This window comes from Arthroderma uncinatum (genome assembly GCF_011692745.1).
Source record: "Arthroderma uncinatum strain CBS 119779 chromosome Unknown scaffold1, whole genome shotgun sequence".
NCBI classification, from domain to species: domain Eukaryota; kingdom Fungi; phylum Ascomycota; class Eurotiomycetes; order Onygenales; family Arthrodermataceae; genus Arthroderma; species Arthroderma uncinatum.
This window is the reverse complement of record NW_022983863.1, coordinates 4,985,674-5,008,891: the sequence shown is the minus strand read 5'-3', so window position 1 is coordinate 5,008,891 and position 23,218 is coordinate 4,985,674. Positions and strand designations below refer to the sequence as shown.

Here is a 23,218-nt window from a genome sequence, read left to right as displayed (position 1 = left end):
TAAAATATTTTTCCCGGTAGTGACGATATATACGAGGAGGGCCTATATAAACCAACCCACTTCCCGCCCGCAATTACATCCCCAAAATAAACCAGTTTAACAGAACGATCTGCTCCATAATGGCTGCCCAGGCTGCCCCAGAGCTCGCAAAGCTCGACTGTAAGACCTTTCACATCAATCTTCTTCTTCAAACCCCTCACTCGTAGCTCTCGATGTGGGGGTGCTGTTGAGCATCTTACCTTGTGTACAGAAGGGATCTAACGCGTTATCTCTGTAGTGAATAGCAAGAGTGGCTCTGCTGAGGCAAAGGCAGCTTCCAAGGAAGAATCTGATAAAGACGACGCCGAGAATGAAGGAGACTCTGACGATGACAAAGAGGACGACCAGCCCGGTGCTTCGACCGAAGTAAACGGTTCGTTTTTGACCTTACTCGCCCTCATTTGACTACGGAGATATACTAAAGATGAATCTTACATCTAGCCGAAAAGAAAAAGAAAAAGAAGAAGCCGAAGAAGAAGAAGAAGGCTGCCAAAGCTCAGACTGAACCACCACGCATTCCATTGACTACTCTATTCCCCAACAACACCTTCCCCGAAGGGCAGATCGTGGAATATCTAAACGAAAATTCCTACCGTACTACAAACGAAGAGAAGAGACACCTTGACCGCATGAACAATGACTTCCTCACCGAATACCGTCAGGCGGCCGAAATTCACCGTCAGGTCCGCCAATATGCGCAGAAGGAGCTGATCAAGCCCGGTGCCACTTTGACCGATATTGCCGAGGGTATTGAAGATGGAGTTCGCCATTTGACCGGCCACATGGGCTTGGAAGAAGGAGACAGCTTGGTTGCCGGAATGGGTTTCCCTACCGGGTTGAATATCAACCACTGTGCGGCCCATTATTCTCCCAATGCTGGAAACAAGGTCGTTCTTCAGCACGGCGATGTCATGAAGGTGGACTTTGGTGTCCATATCAATGGCAGAATCGTCGACAGTGCTTTTACTGTTGCATTTGACCCGGTTTTTGATCCTCTGCTTACCGCCGTCAAGGAAGCAACCAACACCGGAATCAAGGTATGTCTGTCGTTCCTCTCCTCTCGTTCCTATATTATTTCCCCGGCTAACGATGCCACCCCTTCAGGAAGCGGGAATTGATGTCCGCATGAGTGATATCGGTGCAGCCATTCAGGAAACGATGGAGAGTTACGAACTCGAACTGAACGGCACGAGCTATCCCATCAAGGCGATTCGCAACTTGAACGGCCACACAATTGGCCAGTACGAAATTCACGGTGGAGAAAACGGGAAGAGCGTCCCAATCGTCAAGGGTGGTGACCAAACAAAGATGGAAGAAGGTGAAACTTATGCCATCGAAACATTTGGTAGCACCGGAAAGGGATATGTCAGGGATGATGTAAGTGGTTCCTCTCAGCGTTGTAACGTTGCATCTGGGACTAATTTGGTCAAAACGAATAGATGGAAACATCTCACTATGCTAAAGTGCCCAATGCCCCGAGTGTGCCTCTACGCTTGTCCTCCGCGAAAAACTTGTACAGCCTTATCAACAAGAACTTCGGCACATTGCCATTTTGCCGTCGGTATCTTGATCGCCTTGGTCAGGAGAAATATCTTCTTGGGGTAAGTAACCACATTTCCCCTTTCTTCCTTAAAAAGCGGAAATCTATATTTGGAATATTCCGTGCTGACACCATCATCAAATAGTTGAACAACCTAGTCTCTTCCGGACTTGTCGATGCATACCCTCCGCTCTGTGACGTGAAGGGGTCCTATACAGCCCAGTTTGAGCATGTAAGTTATCCTTCTCCTCATAACCTCAAGTTTCCCTTAGCTTCTCTTGCTAATAGAATTAAAATAATAGACAATCTTGCTACGACCAAACGTAAAAGAGGTCATTAGCCGAGGTGATGACTACTGAGGTTGCTTATAGATTAACGGCCTTGCAAAGGTGGAAACACCACAAAGCGGATCAACTATGAGTTATGTTACATTCACGACTTACCCCCACGACGGCCTTATTTTTTTTCCCTTTATATGATTATTATGAAAATTGGAGATGTTCGGGGATGGAGGTTAGGCGGCACTCGTAGCTCAATAAATCTCCAGCACTCGCTGGATTGTATAAAGTATTTTTATATCCGTATTCCGGCGCGAAGATTTCTTAGTATCAACTATGATCGTAGGATATATAGACCCTTTGGCAGGAAAGCCTCTAGGGGAGAAGATTGGTCGTATCACGGAGATGTAGGAATAGGATAAGATAATGTGTGGTTTCGGATCTCAGTCTCCAAATGCTATAAAGATGCTCTATGAAACCCATAGAACCAGATAAAAACAAAAATTGGTGTTACCGTTTTTTGTACCTATAAGGATGCTTCCAAGAAAAGAGCTTGAACCCGCCAAATGCGCCGACTCCACAATCGCTCTATAATAAATACAGACGGCCCGCTTCCTCTTTTAGTCCAGTACAATTTCAAGTCCAATTTGAGTTACTGCTATTAGTTGGCCTGCGTCTCCTCGATGATGGTTGAAGGAGAGACGGGGTGCGTGAAGATGTTGGGGTTCGAATTTCTTCCTTTGGTTGTAAACTTGGTAGAATTTGTTGCGATAGTCTATGACTTAGTCGCGGAGTCTTGCTTGAGAGTCCAGTACTACCATTCCCTGCCAGGCCAGGGTGTATATTTGGGCCTCTGCCGTCCCGGCTCCCAGGGCGAAGGATTAAGGAGCCATCAAGCCCGTTTTGGCGACGCGGAGTTTCCCGACCTTCGTAGTATGGCTTTGCAGAACCCGGCCTGGTCACTTGAGGGGTTGCGGGCATGGAGTGACTTGAGATGAGGCTAGGAGGGGCAGCCGTGGACGTGCTTCTGCGTCTTGGGGTTGGTCTTCGTTTCGATCCGTTCAGACTGACGCTATCACTTTCCTCGCTATTTTTTACAAGTTGGCCTGCGAGCTCCCTGACAAGAACTCGAGAGTCCTTTTGTAGCTCTCGGATCGCGTCGAGAAGTCCATAGCGGCGGAGAAGGCCACATTGTTCCTGGCTTGAGTCACAGATTGTAGATAGTATACGCAACAGGTTCACCCTTACAGCAGGCTTGGTATGCTGTAGTTTTTGGCCAATGCGCTCAAACATATCAGGTCTGGCAAGAGTGGCTGCGATCGCAGGGCTTAAACGTAGTAATTTTTGGAGTGGCTCAAGAAGATTCTCAAAGGCATTGGCTTTTGATATTGCCATGCATCTGATAATGGCAACTGTGAATGAATAATCCCCGTGCTGGGTATCAAGAAGATACTCTTCAACCTTAGCGGTTTCCTCTTGAAGCCTAATCGTAATTGTTAGTAAGAATCATTCCAAGTATAAGATGGGCTAGAGAGTAAAATACCAGGTAAAAATCGCATCCAGAGTTGTGACCTGCCAGTAAGGATCTGAGAGTAGGGAGATGTAAAACGTTAACCCCTTATTCCTCCACAGCTCACGGCGTCCAACTTTGCCAGAGTGTGCCATATCGCAGAGAATAGGCAGTGCAAACTCTTTCAAGGGCCGCTCCGTTTTGACAATCTTTTGAAGTAAAGGTATTATGCCATTTAATGCGGCATCCTCCTGCCTCGATTTGCTGAGACGGCACATATTGTAGATTGTGTTCAAGATTTGGTTTGACACTTCGCGGAAATGGGGCTTCTTCATCGTTGATCGGAGAAGTTCGGTAAGGACGTCAATGGCGTTGGAGTTTTGAAGGGAGTCCAGTGTCGTAGATAACATGGAGAGATTCTTTATGAATTTAAGCATCGTTATCTGAGGAGTGGGTGACATTCTCTTTAATTCTTTCAAAACGCCTATTATAAACGTTAGTATGAATTCATCCAGGGTGTAGATGCATTCCACTTACGGTGTAGGACAGTTCTCTCAGCAACCATTTCTTTGACGTGGCTTTCAGCTTGTGAAAATATGAAAAAAATGTTAGAAATACGAGCCTCGCAAACCTCTGCCAATTCGCCCTCTTCCTCGTCGAGTACCCTACTCAAAACGAGGGACAAGGGGTCCAGGACTGAGTTTCGAGACAGTATTCGGCAGAAGTCATTTTTTGGAGTTGACCCCTAGCGATGTGTGAGATTCCAATCACAGTAAGATGTGTAGATGCAATAATGTAAGGGCTGGATACATACCTGCAGCTCAAAGACACTCCATATGCCATTGACACCAATCAAAACAAGTTCCCTCTCATCCTCATAATCGTCCTCAAGAAATTCAACAAGAACGTTCAATCCACCGGCACTGACAAACATCTGCAAGGTTAGGGTAGATGTTTGAAACATTTGTTGGACAAATGCCGCTGCCTCAAGACGGATTTCTCTTGGATATTTCTTCGAGGCAAATTTATTGATGATTGGAATACCACCAACGAAGCAGAGATTTTCTTGGATCTCATAATCGTTGTAGATGATCTATCACGCACGTATCAGTGCCTGATGCATCAGCCATTTGAAAGGGGAATAGGGGTAAGTCATACAGCATTAACTATCTTCAAAAGGTTAGAGATGACATCCCGGCGCCTGCAGGTGTCTAGAATTTCTAGGATAGGGAGCATTCCATGAGCACTCATAATCACAGACTTGGTTTCAGGCATGTCTGAAAATATGGTCATCTAGTAAGAGTTAGCATGGTACTAAAGTAAAAATCTATAATAGTAGTAAAAAGGGGCCGGGGAGCACTTACCAATTGGTCTGATATATCTACTAGAATTTCGTCATCCTGCGATGTTTTCAACGAACTAACCAGGCTCTCAACCTGATTTCGTAACCGGGCATACTTGTCTCGCGCAATGTTAGCTTCCAAGTCCAACTCATCCAGCCCTTCCTCGAGTTGCGCAAATGGATCATCCTCATCATCAATATCGCCGAGCCACGAGTTAGTAGATAGTTTAGAGTTGAGAAGTAACGTGCTGCGGTCTGAGCCTTCGTCACTTTCTAGCTTTACAAGCGTACTCTCGTCGTCCCCTAAGATATCAGAGAAGTCTTCATCTGCTTCGTTCTCAGCGTACATTTCTATTTCAATTGCTGACCGGGAGCGCGCGAGTTCAGATCTTTTGCGCCTGTGTGATGTTGGTTTTATAGGGCCGTTTTCCTCGTCGCCTGAGAATATGTCTTGACCCATTAGAGCTTGGGCTTGGATGGCATTCTCGTCTTGCCCGGTACCCTATAAAATCGTTAGAATGATAATTGTTTCAGGAGCGAGTAATTGATATGTTCTCACCGGCATGGCAGACAGTTTACTTTCCAACACCTCGTCATTCGCTTCAATGAGATCCGAATAGTCCTCCACCGAACTCTCTTCATAAAAGTTCGCAGGCCGCGAATGGCGAACCGGCCTCGCCGCTCCTGAGGCTGACGATATTATTGGGTTCCTCCTAAAGGCGGAACCAGGATATTGTCTATGTCTCCTGCGTGGACTGCGTGGTGGCATAATTTCATCATCAGGCGACTTTCGGGTCAGTGGCCGAATGGTCTGTAAGGGGTCAGGTTCGTCATTATTCATGGAATCGTTAATTTGGCCGTCATCGTCTACACCGAAGCTATCTGACTGGCAGAGCTCAGTTATGCCTTCGAGGGATGCAAAGGCCTTTAATTTTTCGGGAGAGAGCATTCCGCCGAAATTATCCTGGGGCTTAAGGTGTGGGAGGTGAAGGGCGCGAGGAGATATGGCGGAGGCAAAGTCGTCGTCCCAGTTATCGTCATTTGCATTTTCTGGGGAGCGGTACTTTTCAGCGGCGTTCATGTTGAGAACAGATAGGGAGTCTCGGTTTGCTATATTCACGGGGTGAAGGGAAGGGTCCTTTTGTGTCGACATGGGACTATTCCCCATCCCCGATTGTTGTGAGGTCTTCCGGATGGCATTTGAATTGGGAGATCGGAGTGCTTCGTTCCACTCCTGAACACTCTTGACAGCCTCCTCGTACTCGGTGGACTTCTTCGGCACAACAGAGTCGCATCGTCGAGCGTTTACTATCCAGGGATGTTTGAGTAGTTTTCTTGCAGAAACACGCAGGTTCGGGTCCTTTTGAAAGCACTGCATGAGGAAGTCCCTTACGGCCTAGAATGGTATGTTTTAGCAGTCATTATACCAGCAAGGTAGGGGGAGGGACTACTCACGGGAGAAGCACCCTGAGGAAGAGGTGGGTGGTCATCGTTGACAATTCGAAACAAGGCTTGCATGGGCTGGAACTTATAATATGGGGGTTTCCCTTCAAGCAATTCGATGACGGTTGAACCCAAACTCCAGATGTCCGAGGCTGTCGTCGCACCGGAGAGTTCAATTACCTCCGGAGCCATCCAATATGGTGTGCCAACGACGCTGGACTCATGAAGTCCCGTGGTTCGGCTGGCTACACCAAAATCCGCCAACTTCACCAGACCCTGCTTGGTGGTCAAGATGTTTGCACCTTTTATATCTCTGTGTATGACACCTTGTTCGTGCAGGTAGAGCAGTCCGTGAAGTACCTGTGACATGTATAGTCCAACAAGGTTCTCTGGGAAACGGCCGAAGTTTTTGGATATGGAATGCAAGGATCCGTTCTCGCAGTACCTAGCAGCTTGTTAGATCTATAGCAGAGTATTGGGGAGGTGTATATGGACATACTCTAGTATAATGTTTAGGGTTTCTGCAGACTTTACAAAACCATGGTACTTGACGATATTCGAATGCTATGATAGATTAGTTACCTTGGGCCAGACCGGGTTCCTGATCCGTATAATCTCTCCGAGCTTACATCTAGATTCTTCAACAGGTCTATTTCTTGCTGCATGGATAATAATTAGATCAAGCCCGGTATATATATATCGTGCAGCACTCGATGGTAGACGGCCAGCACTCACCATGATAACCCTCAGCTCGCTTTTTGGTAGATCAGCCAGCCGTATCTGCTTGACGGCAACGGTCTCGCCTGTCCCCCAATTCAGAGCTCTGTAGACAGACCCAAAGGCGCCTTTGCCCAGACAATCCCCTAATTGCTATCATCCGCACACCCATTAGCCGATCTGGTCCATCTCACGCTCCCCGCAGCTCTCAGCTCTCAGCTCGCAGCTCTCAGAATAAGGGTAGGCAAACGTACGAAATCAGTGAGCTCCGCGACGTCCTTGGCTGACGATTTGATCTGCCTGTCCCTCTCCCGCTCCTTCTTGGGCGGACTAGAGTCCGCTCTCGACATTCTGGACGACTTGGAAGGGGTATTTGTGATGCGGGTGGCGTCTCCATTATCTTGTTCGCGGTCGCGGGGTCGGGACACCACCATCGTTCGGCCGTCGGTCCGTCCGTCTCTCTGTATCTGTCTGTATACGTCTGTTTGCTGGCGGGAAGGCCGTGGTATGTATGGTATGGCGTGGCGGGCCTGGAGTTGCGGTGAAAAGGGAGTTGTTTAGTGGCGATGACAGCTGTGGTTTGTTCATGTCAGGTATGCGGTGCGGTGGTGTTGCACATTGATTGAGCAGCCCGCCTGTGGCCTGCTGCCTATTGCCTGTTTTTCTTTTGCTCGTTCGCCTGTTCGCTTCCCTCTCGGTGCGGGATGGTCTGGTCGATGGTTACGCGGAGGTTCTTGATACGAAAGCGAGCAGCAGCAGTAAGGGAGCAGGGGGAGGAAGCTATCTGGACCCGGGCAAGGGGTTGGGAGAGAAGCGTCGGGCGCCGGTCCTGTCGAGCTGCAGACAATTAGCAAACAGCGTCTTCTCAACCGCAGTGCTTCTCTATCCCGCGTGGTTCTGGATGTGTGGTGGTGAGAGAAGAAATTAAGGGTAACGATGACGCACTTGGCTGTCACTGCAGACGCCGCTTAGAGAGACGGCGACGGCGACGTTTCTCTATAAACTACGTATATTCTACGTATCTACGGCTGCTACGAGAATGAACTGGTCATGAGAACGAGTCTACTTGGATCGACGGTGTTTCTCCTGGTCTCGTCTCGCTTCCTGCTTCTCCCCCTCCGTACGACAGCAGGCCCAGGGGGGATCGTATCAGATAAAAATAAAAAAAAAGTCCGGGGAAAGAGGGTTGAGATTGTAGATCCGATGAAACAGGATTGCTCGTGGCATTATTCCCAATCAAGTAATATTTACACATAAGCCACAGTGCGAGCCACATCAGCATCCGCATCATCTGCGGCGGCGGTGGTCTGGCGGAGCAGACGCAAGACGTCAGAGACCAGGTAGAGACTGCCGGCTATGACGATGGGCTTGTCGGCGGCGGTTTGGTGCGCCCACTGCAGTGCCTGGACGATATCATGTCCGAACTGCGTGGTTGATCCGATATCTGTGACGGACCTGGCCGTGGCCAGCAGCTCAGTGTCCGGCACGCTTCTGACCCATGGCATCCCGTCGACAGGGCCAAACTGGACCGCAGCCACGTTATCTCCGGGCCTGAGCATGCTGCCGAACAGCTCCTGCAGGTCCTTACCCTGTGATGCGGCGATTATCCAGGTGATGTTTGTCTCTGGCCGACGCAGGGTCTGGTCGACGTATGATGATAGCACTCTGGCAGACTGCGGGTTATGGGCCCCATCGAGCAGGACGCGTTCGCTGCGAGGTATGAGGGGGGACAGATCGACGTGCTGCAGTCTGCCGGCGCGCGGGCTGAGAGGTAGGAACGGGAGTAGGTCGGAGGGTTTCAAGTTTGCTCGTAGACGTGGTAGAGCATATTCCAGGGCGGCGATCGCGCAGGAGATGTTCGACCGTTGATGCGGCTGGGCTGCAAGGTCGTTGAACCTTTGCTGTAGCTGCGGATAGGCAGCCGCTATACCGTCCGGCTCAACGAAGGTGGCAGCAGTACCGGCCTCCTTCGCATGCTCCCTCATCACCGTCTTGACTTCCTCCTGGTTTGTCCCGTCGACGACACAGGGAACTCCCGCCTTCATGATACCGGCCTTCTCGGCCGCGATCTCAGCGAGCGTGCTGCCCAGTATAGCTTGGTGGTCGAGCCCGATATTCGCAATCACCGACACCAGCACATTGGCGCTGGTCAGGATGTTCGTCGAATCCAGTCTGCCTCCCATCCCAACCTCGACGACTCCCACGTCGACCTTCTCCTGCCGGAAGATCTCAAAGGCCGTGGCAGTGAGCAGCTCGAATTCGGTTGCGCCGACTCCCAGGCTCGCATCCAGCCGCTTGACCTGCTCCTCCACATGCCGGAAGAGCGACTCGTGCACGGCGCGTTCGTTGATGGTGATGCAGTCCCAGCGATCGATCAGGTGCGGCGAGGTAAAGGAGCCGCAGCGAAGCCCGCCGGCCGTGAGCAGGGTCGAGAGGTAGCCCGCGATAGAGCCCTTGCCGTTGGTGCCTGCGACGTGGACGGCTTTCCAGGCGAGCGACGCTGGCGGCACCAGGCGCGCGATGCGGGCGAGGCCAAGGTCGATCATCAGCCAATTCCCATAGTAGACCTTCTATGTCGCTGTGTCGGTCTCAATCGTGAATCTGAGCTGGTCTTCAAGTCGAGCTTCAAGTTGTTTCTCGATCTTTATAAGTCGTGGTCACGTGAGGTGTAGTTTCTTCTTCCTTACTTTCTACTTTATATCTACTTTATACCTACTCTATATCTATATCTATATCTACTTTTCTCTTCTTATATCTACTACTTCTATATCTATTCATCTACTCTAGATAGAGCGTGGTTCTGGTTCTTGTGTAGCTGTGGTCGGTTACCCCTGCGACGCTGCGCCAGGCGGAAGACGAGGAACATCCTCCATTTCGCTTCACTTCAAATCGCCCTCTCTCTACGGCCATCTCCTCTCTACAGCCATCTCATCTCGGTCATCTCTATCTCACTGTCATCATCATCACTGTCACTGCCACCATTATCTACTCGTATCGCGGCTCCATCACGTGTGGCTACGGTGGCTGGAGTTTTTACCCGCGTTTCACCTCAGCAACCCCGTAATCGCCATACTCGATACGCCAGGTTCAGCTTCACCTCCATCACAACACTCACTATTCACCTAATACTTGGTATCTTCTCTGGGGCCTTCATTCTCCCTCGCGTCGTCTCTCTTCTGCCATCTCTAGTAATACTCGCCGTTGCTGTGCAATCATGGGTGTCCCGTAAGTGTCGCTCCCTCCAGGACCCGTGATAACATCAGCTCAGAACGCGTTTATATCGATCAACACTAACGATCCGTCAGGCTCGACTACACTCCTCCAGCGTCTCGCACGCGCCCCAGTGCTGGTTCCGGTGTTCGCACTGCCGCAGATGCCAGCCCTAAGCCACCAGCCGACCCTACGGCAGCAGGTCGCTCGTCTATCCGACGCTCGCACGCCTCACAATACCCGCGGAGAACCCTCGGTAGGCTCCAGGCTGCCCGTCGTTCCATCGGTACGCTCGACCCCAGAGACAGGCATCTAATAATCGACCCAGTCTCTCGGGCGGCCGACCGCGACCGCGACCGCAGCAGCGGCGGCGATAGGGACCCGTCACTCCCACGTATCGCCAGAAATCCACTGCTCGACTATGGCGGAAGCGTGTGGGACAATGTCGAGATGCCAGGCGTCAGTCGTCGTGAGATAGGCCGTCGGCTGCTACGAGATAGCGTCAACTATGCCTCCCCCGGCCGTCGTATGAGGATTCCCAGAGACCCGCACGGCCAGGATCTCCCGCCTTTGTCCGTGGCCCATGCTACTCGACACCGCGCATCGTACTCGCCTCGATTCGCGCCCGCCCATCCTGAGGACCCCGTTCAGGCCGCCGGCCAGGAGTTCGATGACCCTTCCCCGGTCGAGGGGACCATGGACGCCAGCATGCCTCTACTCCGTCGCGTGGGACACCGCTCCGTCGCCACGGCACGTAACTCACCATCGACTGCACCCTCATTTTCTCTAGACGACATCTTCTCCACTGACCGTGACGTCAACCGCATGCCCACGGATGACGAGGTCCCCGATGTATCAGACACATGGGCCAGGCTGCTCAATACCATCCCGCTAGACAACCATCTTCCCAGTGCAGATTCCTCCTTCACCTCCGCCACTGCATCAGCTTCCGCGGCCGTATCTCGAGCATCAACCACGGCTCCTACATCTCTCACCCCTGCTTCATCATTTGGCTCCACTGCCTCCTCGCGCATGCACATCATGTTCGACCCATTCCCACCCCTCCCTGCAAATTGCGATTTCATCTCTTCTTCTGAAAACTCAGATACAGAGGCAGACGATGATACAGAACGGTACCAAAGCCGGGGCCGGAATCAGTCACGAAACCAGTCACGAAACCAATCACAGACACAGAGCCAATCCCAAACACAGGCCGATGCTGGTACGTCGTCTGACAACGCTGCGCCCACCGCTTCTTCATTCACGCTCGAGAATGAAGCAGCCGGCCTGCAACTGCTACACGACACGCTCAATCTTCTGAGCAGACGAGACGATATTCCAGAAGAATGGTGGGCCACCGCCGGCCTGACACGTATCATTAATCGTGAGCTCAATCGCGAGCGTAACGCCGAGTAACCACCTTTCCCTTCCTAAGAGCCGGTCTCTTCTACTTCTTTACTTTCCACGCATTATGATATTTCCTTTCTTGTTAGATGTGCAGGACAGACGATATAATACCTCCGTGCTGTACCCTGTGTGTGTAGCCTTATGGTTAAAAAGGATGGATGATTCTTTGATTTTTGCGGGTGTTTTTATATGTTTCCTTCTTCTTTGGGGCCTGGGCGGGTTTATATCTACTTTCTTGCTGCCTGCTTACTTACTTACCGATGGTACGGTTATTTAATATGACTTTCTCGGCTTGTTCAACGCATTTAAAAACAAGGTGTTGTTTCAGTGTAGTGTTTTGTCCCGCGTTGGTGGTTAAGCTTATCCAGGCTACCCCACTAAACAAGCTTATCCACGCTTAACTCCAGCACTTCCTATATAACTTCAGGGGCACTTCATACATTTCAAAAACCAACTCGTAGAAGTAGGCGGTAGACTCAGCTTAATATGTTAGCCGATGTCCTACTCTTAAAGCCTGTCCATATAATAAATGTAGTTGATAGCGCAACGTAGGCGTGTAGATATTTTTAAGTGCATAATTACAGCAACGCTCCATTCCCAAAGGGAAGGCCTCTACTAGTAATTGAAAGTTATATTTGAGTTAGTTTTGCCTGGTTCTTCAACCCCTGACGGAATTACTCCACATCCGCAAGCTCACCCGTTATGACATTGTTCATGTTAGAGGTTCTGAGATGGAACTAGCCGATGCTGGACATTGGAAATATTAGCTTCCCCGAGGCCAATGGTAGCGGTGACGAGTGCCAGAGCAGTTAAAGTGATAAAATTATTCATGGTTTCGGCCGTGTGAAAAGTCTCCTGTTGGATGAATGCGAGGTATGTTGGCGATTGAACGACTCAGGAGATATAATGCATCTGGGGTAAATGAGCCTAAAAGCTACCTCAAGCCTGTTTGGCTCGTTTGTCTCGTTGGAAGTAGCTTGTCTGGAGCTCCTAATGGTGATTCCTTTTGTCACTGTCATGCTTGAGTCAGTACTACTTCCTTGGCTGTAGTAAGTATAGATCTGCAATCGATGTGGCCCTGGTTAAGGCTCGATCGGCCACTAGATAAGCTGATCTCGAGATAGGGTATATCACGATCATTGTGGGAAATTGACCTGTTGCGTGGTTTCACAACTGCTAGCCACGCGAGTGTTGATCTTGATAGATGTCCGACTAGTAGCGGGTGCTACTCATGAGCTTCAGTAATCCTGAGCCAAAAGCGGACTGCTCCTCGTAACGAGAAAGTACCTAAGTCAGGTTGTGTGATCATGATAGAGAGCCGCAAGGGTGGAATTTTAGCCTCATCTTAAGATGTTGGAATTGTCATACCGATGGTCTCTGTATTGGAGAAACTTGGAGCGAACACCCTGCTTAGTAACAACAGTGGGCATATCCTGCGGAAAGCGTAGAGTTATACCTCCACCACTTCACCACCAGCCATCTCACCATTATTAACAGCAGACGTTCTTTAGATCTTCATACTCGTGTAGTTCGTGGGTACACTTGACGATGGACGAGCAGGTCGAGCGTCTCGCGCAGAAAGTATGGGGTATGCGACGTCCACTCTTACAAGGGCCCCCTCATACCCGATAGTAAGGATAGCATTGGTACTCACAGATTTTAACTGTAGGGGCATTCCAATCCACAGAGCCATCGGCACGCTACATGGTCGGTATCAGCGGTATCCCCGGCTCAGGAAAAACCTCACTAGCAACCGCCGTCGTCCATCGCCTTAACGCCATGAGTCCTTCTCTAGTTGCAGCCTGCATCTCCATGGACGGCTATCACCTTACCCGCGCGCAACTATCCGCCATGCCAGATCCAGTCCTCGCATTTGCTCGCCGCGGTGCAGCATTCACCTTTGATCCAACCAACCTGATAACCCTGATCAGCTCACTGCGCAACCCGCTAACCACAAGCTCGCCTACCCTCTACGCTCCCAGCTTCGACCACGCCGTTAAAGACCCGGTGGAGAACGACATCCCCATCCCTCCTACAGCTCGCATACTGCTATTCGAAGGCAACTATCTCGCCCTCGATAAGCGGCCGTGGAGCGATGCGGCAGCGCTGCTGGACGAGCTGTGGTTTGTCGAGGTGGACTTTGAGGTTGCGAGACAGAGACTGATCAAGAGACATGTGCGTGCCGGTATTGCGAAGGACGAAGAGGAGGCAGACAAAAGGGCGAGGGAGAACGATCTGGTCAACGGACGGGAGATTGTGGACTGCCGGCTGCCTGTGGCGGAGGTCGTTGTTAGCAAGGAGGACGCGCGGTGGAAGAACTAACTGTCTATATATCCTGAATATACTGTAGTCCATGATATAGATGACATAGTCTGTGTCGGAGTTGGTGGCGGCTAAATGCTCCCTCGATCCAGGGGCCTAGCGTGTTTGAGGCCCTGGCTGGCGGCTTGGCAGGGACAAGATCCATCATCAACATTCCTTCTTCACCCTCGTCCATCGACCGTTAACCATCACCATCGCTCCTTAGGTCTCTCTTTCAGTCGCTTTATCGCTCGATAACCACGCTCATTACCACTTCGCTTCTTCTTACGCTCGACGCTCTTCAGCTTCCGTCCTTTTTTACCACTTTTTCCCCCCTACGAACGTCTGTTTTATCGCTCGCCATGTTCGCCAGATCCGCTCTCGTCTTCGTCTTCTTCGCCCTCTGCGGCCTCGTCGCGGCGTTCCCTCCTGCCTGTGTCATCGGAGCAGTCAAGTACGTTGTATGCTGACCTTGGAAGTATGATAACCGGGCTAACGGTCTATAACAGCACCCAGAATGTTCCTGGCGACTTTGATACGGTCTGCGGTTCCGCCAGCAACACTGTCCAGAAGCAGATTGTCAAGTTCTGCAAGGAAGATGTCGACTCTGGCCTGAAGACCTTCAAGACGATCTGCTCCGATGCTGGACATGATATCAGTGCGTTCAAGATCCGTCTTAATCCTCGGGTGTGGATAATTTAAATACAGTCGCTAACCAAGTCTACCCCCTCTAGAGCTCATTGATACCAACACCTCGTCCTCTTCTGAGTCTTCTACTTCCTCTCCAACTGCCTCCAGCACCGGCTCCAAGACCACTTCCGGCTCCACCCCAACCTCGACCTCCGGTTCTGGCTCTGCTCCTTCCAGCACGCACAACGCTGGGTCCTTCAACAAGGCTGACTCGGTGTTCGTAGCTCTGGTCGTTGCTATCGTTGGAGCTATTGCCCTTTAAGCGTCCTTACTCAATTTACTGCTTCGCCTTTCATCTTGCATTCGCCTTGTATACTTGTTCCCGGTGATACTCTTGTTTTACATAGAAGAAACAGTCCGCTTAGTCGGCTCCAATAGAATTGTTTGACGTTGACTGACATGAGTTGACTTGCGTGACTTGTCACACTTGAATGACATGAGTGTATACTTGTCTTTAACCAGACAATGCCCGATGTTAGCGTAATACCTCTTCTCAGGAGTATGCTATGTGTTTTGACATACTTGAGGGATCCGCAGCTGTATAGTAGTATCTCGCGTGCCCCTCATGCTTGGGTCTCCGATCGTCCCAGCCACCGTCTCGTGCTTTGCTATATCGAATACCCATAATCAATAATTAATAATCCGCCCTCCCGCCAAAAACCTGAAGCGCGTTGATATTGTCACGTGACTACGCCTTTTCCCATTTTCGCCGCGTCCCAAAGAAGAAAGACGCGTCGCTGTGTATAAATTGGAAAATCCTCGATCGTCTCTCGTGCTTATCTTCCACTCCCCAACCCCTCGAAGCAGCCACCTTCACCGTCTCCTCGCGTCTCTGCACACAAGCTTCAGAGGAAGAAGATTACTCTATTCGCACAGCTCTATTACACAGTCTGACAACGAAATCGAAAGGGAGCTGGCAAGATGTTCGTTTACAAGAGAGGTATATAACCCTTGATTTATTGCACATCCCTGGCCTGAATATCCCGACTCGAGTTATGCCCTGTCACATAGCTAACGAACGGTATAGATGGCCGCAAGGAGCGCGTACAATTCGACAAGATCACTGCCCGCGTGTCGAGGCTATGTTATGGCCTCAACCCCGAGCATGTCGACGCAGCAGCCATTACACAGAGAGTCATCTCGGGTGTCTACCAGGGAGTGACCACAGTCGAGCTCGACAACTTGGTACGCCGTCTTCTCTTTTGCTCGCTGTTGCCAAATATATCACTAACAGATCCCAACAGGCCGCAGAGACTGCTGCATACATGACCGTCACCCATCCAGACTACGCCATCCTCGCCGCGAGAATAGCTGTATCGAACCTCCACAAACAGACCAAGAAGCAATTCTCGTCCGTCATAGACGATCTCTACCATTATGTCAACCCCAAGAACGGCCGTCCAGCCCCAATGATATCCGAGAAGACTCGCGAGATTGTCATGAAACATGCCGAGGAGCTCAACTCAGCTATCGTATACGACCGTGACTTCAACTACCAGTATTTCGGTTTTAAGACACTCGAGAGATCATATCTGTTGAGGACCAACGGCAAAGTCGCCGAACGACCACAGCACATGATAATGCGAGTTGCCGTTGGTATCCACGGCGAGGATGTCGAGAAGGTGATTGAGACGTATAACCTCATGTCTCAAAAGTACTTCACTCATGCTTCTCCAACTCTCTTCAATGCCGGTACCCCACAGCCACAGATGGCCTCCTGCTTCCTCATTGATATGAAAGAGGACAGTATCGAAGGTATTTACGATACACTCAAGACTTGTGCTTTGATCTCAAAGACTGCCGGAGGAATTGGGCTCAACGTTCACCGTATCCGTGCTACTGGATCTTACATTGCTGGAACTAACGGCTCTTCCAACGGCATTGTGCCCATGCTCCGTGTGTTCAACAACACTGCGAGATATGTTGACCAGGGTGGCAACAAGCGTCCAGGTGCCTTTGCCATCTACTTGGAGCCATGGCACGCTGATGTCTTCGAGTTCCTTGACCTCCGTAAAAATCATGGAAAGGAAGAAGTTCGAGCCCGTGATCTTTTCTTGGCCCTGTGGACTCCTGATTTGTTCATGAAACGAGTTGAGAAGAACGCTGAGTGGACTCTCTTCTGCCCAAATGAGGCTCCCGGCTTGGCTGACGTCTACGGAGATGAATTTGAGGCCTTGTATGCAAAGTAAGTGCCAACCACCTCGAAGCTATTTAGTATATAAAAAAAATCCCCCGCCTAACTAGTATATAGATACGAGAAGGAAGGTCGAGGCCGAAGCACAATCAAGGCTCAGAAGCTGTGGTACGCTATTCTCGAGGCTCAGACTGAGACTGGTAACCCCTTCATGCTTTACAAGGACGCTTGCAACCGAAAGAGTAACCAGAAGAACCTCGGTACCATCCGAAGCTCTAATCTCTGCACTGAAATCGTTGAATATACCGCCCCAGATGAGGTCGCAGTTTGCAACTTGGCGTCCATTGCCCTTCCTACATATGTAGACGCTGTCCGTGGTGAATATGATTTTGGCAAGCTTCACGAAGTTACTAAAGTTGTTGTCATGAACTTGAACCGAATTATCGATGGAAACCACTATCCCGTCGAAGAGGCAAAGCGAAGCAATTTCCGTCATCGTCCAATAGCTGTCGGTGTCCAGGGTCTTGCTGATGCTTTCCTTGCCCTCCGACTACCCTTCGACTCCCCCGAGGCCAAACTCTTGAACATTCAAATCTTTGAAACTCTCTACCACGCTGCCTTGACCGCGTCGTGCGAGCTGGCCAAGGCCGACGGTCCTTACTCTTCATACGAGGGATCCCCAGTGTCTCAGGGCATCCTTCAATATGACATGTGGAATGTGACTCCAACCGACCTATGGGATTGGGATTCTCTTAAGACCGACATCGCAAAGCATGGTGTCCGCAACAGTTTGCTCCTCGCCCCTATGCCCACTGCCAGCACAAGTCAGATTCTCGGATTCAACGAGTGTTTTGAGCCATACACGTCCAATATTTATTCTCGTCGTGTTCTCGCTGGCGAGTTCCAGGTTGTCAACCCATGGCTCCTCAAGGACCTAGTCGACCTCGGTCTATGGTCTGATAACATGAAGAACCGTATCATTGCTGACGGCGGTTCTATCCAAAACATTCCCAACATTCCAGCAGACATTAAGGCTCTCTACAAGACCGTTTGGGAAATTTCTCAGCGAACCATCGTCCAAATGGCCGCCGATCGAGGTGCATTCATTGACCAGTCCCAATCACTCAACATCCACTTGAAAGAGCCCACCATGGGTAAAATCACCAGTATGCACTTCGCAGGCTGGAAGCTCGGTCTCAAGACTGGCATGTACTATCTCCGCACCATGGCTGCATCCGCCCCGATCCAGTTCACCGTAGACCAAGAACAGCTCAAAGTTGTCGATACTAACGTTGCACGCGCCAATGGAGCGATGAAGAAACGTGTCGGCATCGCAGGCTCTGCGAGCGCATATTCTGCCGTCCCACGCCCAATGTACGACGGAACACAGCAGGCAGTTAAAGGACCAGTTTCTAAGAAAACCATCCCAGATGAGGAGTCGAGCACTCCCGCCTCGTCAAGTTCGAAAACTGTCTCCCAGGATAGCTCAACTGAGAAGACCAGTGAGCCAGCTGATGCTGATGAGTCTGAATCGAAGGAGGAAAAGGACGATGCTCAGACAGAAGCTGACATCTACTCACAAAAAGTCCTTGCTTGTAAGTTGCTCCCTCAACCGTATAGAGCGTCTTTCATTTAACCAAGGTACTAACTGTATCCTAGGCAGCATTGAGAACAAGGATGAGTGTGTGATGTGCAGTGGTTAGATGTCAATCTAACAATATACCGTATTTATAATCACGTATATACGTGAACTCTTCGACCATTTCCCTATTCCCCCTCTATTGCATGGCCCTGAATTCTTTTTATGTTGTCTATGAGTCGAACTGATAAATTAATGTGAAAAATAATGTTTCCCCCTTTTCATTTCCTTTTTATGTCGCAATTGGATAATCGAACGTTCTCGTATGGCTAGTTCTATCTTGATTCCCCTTCTGCCTTAACACTGAACTGTAGACTGTTGAGTTTGCCAATTATAATATTATATTTTTAACTAAAAGTAAGAGCTATCAAAGCAACCTAATATCTTACTGTGTGCTGTGTTATGTATGCCTTTGGCATATACATATACTGGCTTCTCGACCGAAAACCTAACTGAAAACTCCCGAATGCCCAGCCTATACAAACAAATGATGCAGGGTATATGTCAATGCAAAAAGGACTGGCTGTCGGGCAAGAAAAAGAAAATCGTCAACAAAAGAATGTAAGCAAATACGCCCGCTAATGCCTGTTTAGTTTATTCTCCATGCCGCTGTTCACGAACGATGATAGCTCGAACTCCCCTGTGCATCAACCTCATCCATTTCCATTGGAGGAGAAGACGGACCTGATGGCCATCTCCTCCTCTCTGACCTCGGACTCATGTTCCAATTACTTCGTGGTGACTGGCACGGTTCGCACAGAGAAGCTTTATCTGATGTGGGAGATTTTAAGGAAGCATGCCATGAAGACAAACTATGCATTAGTCCACGGTGATGGCCTTTCGAAGGCTTTGGCGTCTGCATAGGTGACGATATACATGTCGAGCAACGGTCCTGCGACTGCTGAACGACTCGTGCGATAGTTTCTTGTGAAGGAAATATTGATTCCGGAACGGCGAAGCCTTCTCCTCGGCCGTTCTGGGTGGGGTGATATGCCATACTACCACCCCTTGAACGATGATTTTTCAATGTGGGATCGGTATGTCTCTGTGCGGCGGGGAAGACGTTTAGGTAGATCGGGAATACCAAACATATGCCGAAGAGTATAGCGGGAACAACAAACGAGAATTGAACACCGCGATTTATAGCGACTGCGCGCTGGACGCAAGCAAAGACTGCGCCGCCAGATACTGCAAAGGTTAACCATGCAGCTGCTGATTTGGTGTGGTGGCCCATTCCACGTAGGGCGATTGCGAAAGTCAGGCCGTATATGCCACTTCCGAACGCGTATGTGCCTAGAGCACCGATCATGGCGCTTCTGCCGTGTACGGTCACGCAAACTATCGTACAGGCAATGAGGCCCATGTATAGAATCTGAAGAATTGTGCGTGGTTTCGCAATTAGTTGCATAGCAACCGTTACAAACCGACCGAGGGCAAAGAGTGCAAACCCTATTGCCTGGGATTCAAAAGATGTAACATTCCTAAAACGGGTTAGAACATAGGTTATGAAAAATAAGGAGCCAGGGGGGAGGACTCACTTTATTCTTGTCTGCCTGGCCAGTTTTCTGAAATGCACATTGATACCCTCTTGGCCACCGATGAACAAGAATTGAGCAAACACGGCCAGTGCTAGGGTGATCCATACAACCCGAATGTCATGGAGCTTAGTCGAGTTGGCCATTTGTCGCTGGCGTGCGAGGTCGGCGAGCTGGTTATCGTTTGCCTCTGGAAGAGAGAGGTAGTGCATTGCAATAGCTAGCATGATGTGAAGGAGTGCCATTGCGAAGTAAGCCCACTTCATCTGTACAAGATCCTCGGCGTTGATTTCTTTTGGGGAAAACGCCTTCTTCGCCAATATTGATGATATCACACTACCGATCGACTGGAAGCCGAGCGCGATATTCAAGCGCATTTCCGCATACTCTTGTGGTCCACAAAGAGCAAGGAAAGGGTGGGAGCTGGTCTGAACAATGGCCATGCCAGTACCGATGACCACGTTCGAAAAGACATAGGTCGGGAACGACGCCAGCACTGCAGACGTCCAGGATATTAAAATGCCACAGGCATATAGACACAGTCCGACGATGAATGTTAGTTTGAAAGTTGTCTTTTTTAGCATCAAGCCTCCAATCACCGGTCCGATGAGGTAACCTCCGAAATAAGCAGCATGCAGACCGATAACGTTGGCATAGCTCGTCTTTGCCTCGATTAAGAAGTGAAAGTTGACGGTGTTGAGTAAGCCGTATGCGAAACCCCAGAGGAATAATAGGAAGATTATGGCGGTCAAAAATGGGAGCGCTTCCTTGTTCGTCAACTCCAGCATGCTCTTCGTTCGTCTGGGTTTGCCGCACCCACGAGCCGTGCATCCTTTCCTTAGGCTGTGCGAGTTGCTTTTCCTAGCCCTTGCTTCCCTGAAACCAGGCTGGACATCCATATCGCTGTAGGTCGAGTCAGGGCTGCATGATCGCCTCTCTCCATTGATGGCGAGAGGCGGTGGTGTCAAAGAGTCTCGTCCGACCAGTATGCTGTCACCCCTCATCGGAGATTTCTCCTTGATGTCTTTGCGCCATTTGGAAGTGTTCGCGCCCCCTAATGACTGTGGAAGAAGTTCAGCAAGTAATGTTTTCATGGCAGGAACACAAGCACAAACGATGCCAACATTCACTTCAATAACCGACCACAGGATTGCTTCCGATGCATGCCCTGTTACATGGACATGTTAGTATTCTCAATGCGTTCAGTGGGCAAGGGGATGATGGATGCTGCATACATGGGAATGCATCCTCATCAATTCCGTCCCAGGACGCAGCGGTTTGAACCCGATCTCGCGAAACGTAGGCATGCTGTAACATTGCCGTGCGCATGATAGTCACGACGGTAGTCAACACGCCAGCGGCAAAGATGAGGTAGAGTGCCGTACGCTTTTTGAACGGCAGACTCATCCGTGAGATGACAGGCAAGGGCAAGGCAAGAATAGCACAGTCCGTCACGAGGTTGATAGGGACGGAGGCCAGGTACAGGTCGACGAGGCTGGTGCATTTCGCATTGTCTGGCGTTGGAGGATACATGAAGCCGGACCGCATAGGTCGACAGCGATATATGCTAAGGAAGAGCATAGCGATGCCACCAGCGTTGACGACGAACAGGGTAGCATAGGTAGCCCAGCGAAAGGCGCGGACATCAGCTATACTGTCAAGGTAGAATAAGAGTATCGATGTTTTGATCAACATCAACGTAGGGTTCTATATACCCGAGTTAGCGGATCGGGTCGTTCCCATGAGGTCGGTACCTGGGTACTTTTGGGCTGAACGACATACGTAAAAGACGGAAAACGCATATATCGCCTTCTTCAAGTCCAGCCGCTGCGCTGTAGCTATATACTGCATCCTCAAACCCAGCCCTTTGGTCGTTCCGTATAATATCGAGAACGAAAGGCCGAATGCACAAATCTGGAGGGAGGTCAGCAAACATCGCAACCACCCGCCATTAGATACCAACTTACCCATGCCAAAACGATCAAATAATCACGAACCCTCACGGCCTGCCGCATATACAGTCGTGAAGCCAGCCGAAGCCCAACAGAGCCGGCAGACAGCACCACCATGAGCAGGGTCACGGCGAAGATGGTTCTCCGGCCGTGACCGTGTTCGTGATCTATTCCCGAGTCCATTGCTCACCTCGCGCAAGTCGTCGGCTCACCATCAATCCATCCATGCGACGAACGAGAAAGGAAAGAAAAACGAAGTCGAGCAGTCGAAAGGAAAAGACGAAAGACGAAAGGACGAAAGGAAAGCGAATCGAAGGAAAGACGATGGAAAGAAAAGAAGATCGGGGGAAAGAAGGTTATTGAAAAGAAGGTTGGAAAAAACGAGGGAGAACGGAGACGTGATATGGGGAAACAGAAACACCGCATGCGGTCAAAGCATGTAACTGACTAGAGACCCCGTATCTACTCCATCGACCACATGCGAGGGCGCATCCAGTGTCAATCAAACCGGGCCTGAAAGACAAAATACCGCGCGAACAAAGCCGGGTCGATCTCCAGCGAGAAGAAGAAGAAAAAACCAGCAGCAGCAGCAGCAGCACTACAGGACAATGAAGAGGAGAGGAGGCGGAGATGGCGAATAAAGCAGGCTAAAGAGGCTATCGCACCGACTCTGCGCGGACTCTGCGGCGTCACCCCGTATTGCTGCTCTCTCTCTTCATCATGAGATGCAGCAAAAGGACGGCCGGACAGCCACCCAGTCCTCGGTCTCCATCGAGCACCTAGTTTATGCCTAGACACGTTAGTCCGCGAGTAGTGCGAAGGCCCGGTGGATGGACGAAGGCCCAAGAACACCGTCTGATTAGCTGCATCTCGAGATAGTGGAAATTAGCGAGAGGCGATCGCATCGAATCGCCGCAGGTCGATCCCATCCTAGCCTCGGGGCAGTTCGTCGATTTCAGCCTCGATCCGTTTCGTGATACGTGGCGCTCGCTTCCACTTGTCCATCCTGCTTGCAAGTCTTGCTCGATCGCCCAAATATATGCATCCTTTTGTCCGCTCGTCCGCAGCTAGGCTCGATAGCTCTGTCGCGGTGAACGGGTGATCGCACTGTCGAGACGGTGGCTGCACATCATCTCGAGTCAAGCAAGCCTGTCTGATCATTAAGGGTGCGCTGGTGAACCATCCTGATACACTGGCTCGCTGGTTCCCTGTGTTTCCTCGAGCTAGCATGGAGCAAGGTAGTCGACGAATATGATATGTACCGAAACCGAACGACAATCCATGTGCGGCCTACCCGGCCGAAAAATAAAACAAATATATGTCCAAGGACTACGGTGATGGGCATGCCAGATCCTCGATGAGCTCCCAGGGCCGAAACTGGGTTGAATCCTCTAGCTGAGCGGAGCTGAGGGTGTATCCAAAGTGATGTATGTACCTCTAGGGTGTCTATAGGGTGTAGGGTACTTGCAGGATGCGATAGG

The 23,218-nt window shown here is 50.3% G+C and overlaps 8 protein-coding genes across 8 annotated transcripts; 5 read left to right on the top strand and 3 right to left on the bottom strand.

The window, feature by feature from the left end:
• Window positions 1-119: 119 nt before the first annotated feature.
• On the top strand, window positions 120-1,938 carry GIQ15_01510 (Methionine aminopeptidase 2, MAP 2, MetAP 2; the record flags this gene model as incomplete). The annotated part of the gene is made up of 7 exons (XM_033548927.1): window positions 120-159; window positions 278-412; window positions 481-1,076; window positions 1,144-1,416; window positions 1,479-1,640; window positions 1,725-1,811; window positions 1,882-1,938. The coding sequence occupies 7 exons, from the start codon at window positions 120-122 to the stop codon at window positions 1,936-1,938; spliced, it is 1,350 nt and encodes a 449-aa protein (XP_033409878.1).
• A 580-nt stretch (window positions 1,939-2,518) lies between these two features.
• Window positions 2,519-7,303, bottom strand: GIQ15_01509 (STE/STE11/CDC15 protein kinase; the record flags this gene model as incomplete). The annotated part of the gene is made up of 14 exons (XM_033548926.1): window positions 2,519-2,595; window positions 2,676-3,054; window positions 3,106-3,340; window positions 3,401-3,851; window positions 3,905-4,112; window positions 4,182-4,460; window positions 4,526-4,660; window positions 4,732-5,211; window positions 5,269-6,105; window positions 6,165-6,597; window positions 6,652-6,716; window positions 6,782-6,811; window positions 6,888-7,022; window positions 7,124-7,303. 14 exons carry the CDS (start codon window positions 7,301-7,303, stop codon window positions 2,519-2,521), a joined length of 3,924 nt encoding a protein of 1,307 aa, XP_033409877.1.
• Window positions 7,304-8,116: 813 nt separating this feature from the next.
• GIQ15_01508 (dihydrofolate synthetase Fol3) lies at window positions 8,117-9,415 on the bottom strand (the record flags this gene model as incomplete). The annotated part of the gene is made up of 1 exon (XM_033548925.1): window positions 8,117-9,415. The coding sequence occupies one exon, from the start codon at window positions 9,413-9,415 to the stop codon at window positions 8,117-8,119; it is 1,299 nt and encodes a 432-aa protein (XP_033409876.1).
• A 668-nt stretch (window positions 9,416-10,083) lies between these two features.
• On the top strand, window positions 10,084-11,495 carry GIQ15_01507 (uncharacterized protein; the record flags this gene model as incomplete). The annotated part of the gene is made up of 3 exons (XM_033548924.1): window positions 10,084-10,094; window positions 10,175-10,365; window positions 10,408-11,495. The coding sequence occupies 3 exons, from the start codon at window positions 10,084-10,086 to the stop codon at window positions 11,493-11,495; spliced, it is 1,290 nt and encodes a 429-aa protein (XP_033409875.1).
• A 1,539-nt stretch (window positions 11,496-13,034) lies between these two features.
• GIQ15_01506 (phosphoribulokinase/uridine kinase) lies at window positions 13,035-13,808 on the top strand (the record flags this gene model as incomplete). The annotated part of the gene is made up of 2 exons (XM_033548923.1): window positions 13,035-13,074; window positions 13,156-13,808. 2 exons carry the CDS (start codon window positions 13,035-13,037, stop codon window positions 13,806-13,808), a joined length of 693 nt encoding a protein of 230 aa, XP_033409874.1.
• Window positions 13,809-14,149: 341 nt separating this feature from the next.
• On the top strand, window positions 14,150-14,739 carry GIQ15_01505 (uncharacterized protein; the record flags this gene model as incomplete). Its single annotated transcript, XM_033548922.1, has 3 exons — window positions 14,150-14,241; window positions 14,297-14,445; window positions 14,522-14,739. The coding sequence occupies 3 exons, from the start codon at window positions 14,150-14,152 to the stop codon at window positions 14,737-14,739; spliced, it is 459 nt and encodes a 152-aa protein (XP_033409873.1).
• Window positions 14,740-15,398: 659 nt separating this feature from the next.
• Window positions 15,399-18,314, top strand: GIQ15_01504 (ribonucleoside-diphosphate reductase large subunit; the record flags this gene model as incomplete). Its single annotated transcript, XM_033548921.1, has 5 exons — window positions 15,399-15,417; window positions 15,505-15,662; window positions 15,722-16,662; window positions 16,729-18,206; window positions 18,271-18,314. 5 exons carry the CDS (start codon window positions 15,399-15,401, stop codon window positions 18,312-18,314), a joined length of 2,640 nt encoding a protein of 879 aa, XP_033409872.1.
• A 748-nt stretch (window positions 18,315-19,062) lies between these two features.
• Window positions 19,063-21,920, bottom strand: GIQ15_01503 (uncharacterized protein; the record flags this gene model as incomplete). The annotated part of the gene is made up of 6 exons (XM_033548920.1): window positions 19,063-19,151; window positions 19,250-19,731; window positions 19,789-20,953; window positions 21,021-21,492; window positions 21,568-21,699; window positions 21,753-21,920. 6 exons carry the CDS (start codon window positions 21,918-21,920, stop codon window positions 19,063-19,065), a joined length of 2,508 nt encoding a protein of 835 aa, XP_033409871.1.
• Window positions 21,921-23,218: the final 1,298 nt, after the last annotated feature.